The sequence below is a fragment of the Silene latifolia genome, chromosome 11 (assembly GCF_048544455.1).
Source record: "Silene latifolia isolate original U9 population chromosome 11, ASM4854445v1, whole genome shotgun sequence".
Classification (NCBI taxonomy): Eukaryota; Viridiplantae; Streptophyta; class Magnoliopsida; order Caryophyllales; family Caryophyllaceae; genus Silene; species Silene latifolia.
The window spans coordinates 102,062,901-102,069,171 of record NC_133536.1 but is presented as its reverse complement, the minus strand read 5'-3'; the positions used below and the strand labels follow the sequence as shown (position 1 = coordinate 102,069,171).

Sequence of the window (6,271 nt, the reverse complement as noted above, 5' to 3'; positions counted from 1 at the left end):
AAACGCTTGTTCTTTCCCAAGCGCCCCCGTGGGCCCATTGTCCACAGATAGGTGAAGCAGATAATAATAATAATAATAATAATAATAATAATAATAATAATAATAATAATAATAATAATAATAATAATAATAATAATAATAATAATAATAATAATAATAATAATAATAATAATAATAATAATAATAATAATAATAATAATAATAATAATAATAATAATAATAATAATAATATTTCTGCGGGAAAGGAGGTTGATGTTGGTTTGGTTGATGGGCATGGGGGTTCTCTTCGTCCTGCGGATTTGCTGCTTTATTCTTGGGATAGGGGGCGTGATGTGTGCGTTGACTTGACCGGGTCTTCTCCTTTGACTCAGACTGGGATGGCGAATTTTGTGCCTGGCCGGGTTGTTGCTGATGCTGCTCAGCGTAAGTGTGCTAAGTATGGGGATTTGTGCGCGGCTGTGGGTTATGGTTTCCTTCCATTCTCTTTCTCATCGCTTCGGGAGTTGGGTTCGGATGCTGTTGCCTTGCTCAAGCGGATCCAGAAATTCTCGGTATGTCAGGATGCGGGGGCTCGGGTGGCCGCTTAAATTTTTACTAGACTTAGCTTTGCTGTTGCTAAGGGTGTGGGAGCCCAGCTTGTTTCTCGGCTCCCCACCAATTTCATGTAAACTTTTGTTTTTCATTTAATGAAAGTTGCGCGCATCCTTTTATAATAATAATAATAATAATAATATTAATAATAATAATAATAATAATAATAATAATAATAATAATAATAATAATAATAATAATAATAATAATAATAATAATAATAATAATAATAATAATAATAATAATAATAATAATAATAATAATAATAATAATAATAATAATAATAATAATAATAATAATAATAATAATAATAATAATAATAATGAGAATCCGGTTCCCTCTCTAAATTCTCTCTCTAAAATCCTCTCAACTCACAGCGATTGTGACCTAGCTCTCGCAACTATGGCTGGGGCCGCCGCCACGGGTTGTGGACCCACCAAATCCACCTGATTCTGAGGACGGTTCTACTGTGGTTAGTGAGACTCCTGCGGTTTCTGATGCAGCTGTCTCTAGTGGCAAAGAGAAGGTTTCTGATGTTCTTTCGGGGTCGGGGACTACGAAGGCTCCTACCAAAACCTATTCTCAAGTTCTGAAGAATTCTTCGAAAGGTATGAACCTCTCCTATGTTCCCGTGGTTGATTAAATCTGTTACAATTGATGAGGAGGACATTGTGAAAGAGGTCGAATATTGGCAGACTACATTAGTTGGTACGGTTTTAGGCAAGCAATCAACGCTTGTTCAGATTGAGAGTTTGATATCTAAATACTGGACTCATATCACTACCCCTGAGATTATGTATTTTGCGAAAGGATGGTATTACTTTCGTTTTGCAAGTGCTGAGGATATGAACAAAATTAGATCTGATACTTGGAATGTTAATGGTTTCCCTCTGGTGTTTAAGCCTTGGAGTCCTACTATAATTGATGAATTGAATGTATCCCATGTTCTGTGTGGGTCTTTGTTCCCAAATCTAGACCCTTGTTTTTGGTCAAAAGCAGGCCTTAGTAAGGTTGCTAGTGCTATAGGGAACCCCATCTGTGCGGATGAACATACTACTAACAAGAGTAAGTTGGCCTTTGCTAGGGTTTTGGTTGATGTGGACCTTTCAAAGGAGCTTCCAAAGGCCATAAAGATTAACTCTCCCTATAGAGGTCCTTTGTTACAGGCTGTAGCTTATGAATGGGTTCCCCATTTTTGCACTGCTTGCAAGAAAATTGGCCACACTCAGGATAGGTGCAAACCTGCTGGACCAGCTAAGCCCAAAGCTGTTTACAGGCCTAAGCAGCCTGATGCCCCTAAGCCTCCTGAACCTAGCAGAGCCCCTAAGCCCTCTGGAACTCCAAAGCAGCCTATAGTTCAGAAGACTGTGGCTACTAAGTTGTCTAACAGGTTCTCTATGCTTCAAGAAGATGGTCTTATTGAATCTGGCTCAGCTATTCTTGTTGAGACAGAATCTGAAGGTGATAAGAGTGAAGATGTTGTTTCTGAGGATTTTGAGTTGGATCCAGGAGAGGCTGATCCACCCCATGATTCTCTCCTCCTGGAACATTAGGGGTCTAAATGACCCCTTAAAACAAAAGAATCTTATCGGTTCTTGCTGGATAATAAGGTAGATTGTGGGGCTTTTATTGAGACACATGTTAAGCACACACTGACTATCAAGGATGTTAGAAGAATTTTTACTTGGGTATGATCTTGTTCATAATCTGACTTGTCATTATAATGGGAGAATTTGGGTAGTCCGGAAGCCTACCCTTATTTCTCTTTCTGTTTTGCATCGCCTCCTCGATATGCGACGCTCCTCGCTTCATATTGCTACTCAAAAGTGCATTGAAGTTACCTTTGTTTATGCTTTTAATGCAAGACTGGAAAGAAGGGTGCTCTGGGATACTCTTCAGGGCATATCTCATCAGACTTCTGTACCTTGGTTGTGTTTGGGAGATTTTAATGTTGTTCTTAATATGGAAGAAAGACTTGGGAGTACTCATGTTCAAATGGGTGATATGCGAGAATTCGGTGCTTGTTTGGATGTTTGTCGGTTAGTTGATCACCATGCCACCGGTTGTCACTTTACTTGGAATAACAAGCGGGGAGATGGCCTGAGATGGGCTAAGTGGATAGGATATTGGCCTCCCCTCAATGGTCAGTCCCGGTGTGCGATCCACTGCATCTTTCCTTAATGCAGTGTCTCGGATCATTCTCCTTGTCTTGTGAATATTGCTGATTTGCCTCATCCCCCAGGCTTCCTTCAAATACCCGAATTGTTGGGCTCTTTCCCCCATTTCCGGGGACCATGTGAGAGATGGGTGGGGTACTCGATACTGGTAATCACATTGTTTCTTTGTTCCTGAAGCTTAAAAATCTCAGAAGAAATCTTAAGAAGCTCCATTCCACCTCATTTACAAGTCTATCTGAAAGAGTGAAGAGTAGTAAGGTGGCTCTTGAGCAATGTCAAGATGATCTTAGGAACTCTCCCATGGATCTTACTCTCATTACTCAGGAGAAAAAGTTGCTTCAGGACTACTTGTTGGTGAAGAGGGCTGAGATGCAAGTTCTCTTTCAAAGAGCTAAAGTTCAGCACCTTCAGCTTAATGACCTTAGCACTAGATTTTTCTACTCTAAGCTTTCTGATAGAAGACTTAGAAATAGTATTGGTAGAATTCATGATGAGGATGGGAACCTTTGCATTGGAACTGAGGAAATTTCTACAGGGTTTATTTCCTATTATAAGCACCTGTTGGGATCCTCTTCCTCTGTCACTCCTCTTCCTCCTCTTTTATTTCAGCAGGACACCCTTTCCCCTGATGTTGGTGACCCCCTTGCTCAGCAGATAAGGGTGCCTGAGATCCTTGATGCCCTTAAATCTATTGATAGGAATAAAAGCCCTGGAATAGATGGGTATTCCTCAGGTTTCTTCTTGGATGCTTGGAATGTAGTAGGGTCTGATTTTAAAGCTGCTGTTCTTGATTTCTTTCAGACTTGCTATCTGCCCAAAGCAGCTACTGCCACTTTGTTGGTGCTCATTCCTAAGATGGACACTCCCCTCACTGTTAAGGATTTTAGACCTATAGCATGCTGCACTACTTTTTATAAGGTGGTGAGTAAAATTATTGCTAATAGGCTCAAATCTGTTCTTGATTCCATCATTGGCCCTGAACAGTTTGCCTTTGTGGCTAACAGGGATATTTTTGATAACACTATGTTGGCTCATGAGCTTGTCTCCAAGTATGGTCGTGCTTACCTTACCCCCCCCCGATGCCTTCTCAAGGTTGACATAAGGAAAGCCTTTGATTACGATAACTCGGTGTTTTCTTAAAGATAGTCTTATTTATCTCAACTTTCCTGCTAGGTTTGTTGATTGGATTATGGCATGTGTGACCTCCCCCTACTACTCTTTACTTATTAATGGTGAGGTCAAGGGTTTCTTCCCTGGAAAGTGTGGGCTTAGGCAAGGGGACCCCTTATCCCCTTATCTATTTGTCATTTGTATGGAGGTGTTGTCTAGACTTCTAAGGAAGCTACCTAGGGAGGTTAATTTTTCTTATCATCCCAAGTGTGTGCAACTTAATCTTACACACCTTGTTTTCGCTGATGATTTACTTATCTTTACTAGAGGTGATTTACCTTCAGAATCGAATCTGCTGCTTTGCTCGTGTTTGGACATGTTTAGTAGTTACTCTGGACTGCATGCTAACCCTGCCAAAACTGACCTTTACATGGGGGGGGTTGCTGATGAGGTTAAGCACCTTATCCTGGCTGCTACTGGTTATAGTCTGAGGGCCTTCCCTTTTAGGTATCTGGGGCTTCCTTTGTTCAATGCTAGAATCACTCAAGGTATGTATCAGCCTCTTTTGGACAAGATTAAAGGTAGGGTTATGCAATGGGTCAATCATAGTCTCAGCTATGCTGGTAAGGCTCTCCTGATAAATTCTGTTATTTTTGGACTGAATAACTTTTGGGGGGCCAGTGTGCTTTTACCTAAGGGTATTGCCAAGAAAATTGTCAAGCTTTGCAAGGATTTTCTCTGGGGTATTAATGAGGGTGCTAGAAGGCATGTTTTCATGAAGTGGCAGTTACTATGTTCCCCTAAATTAGAGGGGGGATAGGTATAAAAGAGGTCCTTAGCTGGAATTGTGCACAAATGTTGAAATGGGTATGGAAGCTCTTCTATAGGCCTCAGTGTATCTGGACTAAATGGATTCATGCTTACGTGCTTAAGGGTGAATGTTTCTGGGATGCTACTCAAACTATCTCCCAGTCCTGGTATTGGAACAATGTACTCAAGATGAGAGATCTTCTCCTTAGGAATGCTGGCTCCCCTGATCAGGCCCTTCTGTTGCTGCAGGACTGTATTTCTAATGGGAGGTATGATACAAATGCTATGTATGATGTTATTCGTACTAGAGGTACCCCTGTGGACTGGTCATCTCTGGTTTTCAATGCTGGCTGCCATCCTAAGCATTCCTTCATTGGATTGTTAGTTTTGCAGAATGGGTTGCCCACTGTTGATCGTTTTATCTCTCGTGGATTATGCTGGGTGAATAGATGTGCTTTATGTGAGGGGTGCTCTGAAGACCTGCAACATCTCTTCTTTGCTTGCCCTTATTCTAGGTTTGTGTTTCAGGATATTGCAAATTGGGTGCATTTCCCTACTACTTCTGTTCTGCTAGCTGATGTTTTGCAGTGCTTCCTATCTACTCGGCCAACTAGCAAGCAGAAGGCAAGTTTAATGGCTCTCTTTTATTTTCTGTGGAAGGAAAGGAATAATAGGATCTTTAGAGGGGCTCAATCTTCCCCTGTAACTCTTTGTATTGTCATTAAGAAAATTGTAACCCTTCGTTTGTATGGCTTATAACTTTCGTAGGTTATCTTTCTAGGCTTTCTTTTTCTTTTAGGGGACTATACTGGTCTCCTTGTAGGAAAGGTTTGGACCGGGTCTTGTTTTGTACTTCTTTATTGAATGAATAAGATCCATTGCTTTTCTGCAAAAAAAAAATAATAATAATAATAATAATAATATTCATAATAATAATAATATTCATAATAATAATAATAATAATAATAATAATAAGGGTAAATTGATAATTTATACCTATTATAATACGGTTTTTCAAATTTTATACGTAGGATAATGTTTTTTAAAAACTTATACCAAAAATCTTTACTTCTTTCATTCTTGATACCAAATCACAAAACTTGACCATTTTACCCTTACTATTAACCACCGTCACCCATTCCCAACCTCATTAACCTATTTCCCCACCAGAACAACCCCACATCAACCTCAAACTGCCTCTTCCCCAGTCCCCACCCATGTCGCCGCCTCTACAACCACCAAATTACCATATCCAACCTGTCGCCGCACCACAAAACCGATCTCACAACATTCATCGTTGAACCTAGGACCCTGCCATGTTATCGACACAAACACACACGCAGACCATGCATACCACCACCTTATACTACCATTATTGTTCAACATCTACACCACCAACAACATTGACTCGGACACTCAAATCCCTAATTCTCCTCCACCAAAATCAAATTTTCCTAATTCAATCGAAGACGATATTGCTTCTCTCTCTCTCTCTCTCCACTCCAAAACACACAACTTCCACTCCAATCACTAATTCACCTCCACCACAATCAATTTCTCATTCAAAAACGATAAAATTATGT

General features: G+C 40.2%; 1 protein-coding gene across 1 annotated transcript; it reads left to right on the top strand.

Annotated features, from left to right (window-relative positions):
• Positions 1-4,733: 4,733 nt before the first annotated feature.
• LOC141613734 (uncharacterized) lies at positions 4,734-5,447 on the top strand. The gene has a single exon (XM_074432478.1). It carries the CDS (start codon positions 4,734-4,736, stop codon positions 5,445-5,447), a length of 714 nt encoding a protein of 237 aa, XP_074288579.1.
• The last annotated feature ends 824 nt before the right edge of the window (positions 5,448-6,271 follow it).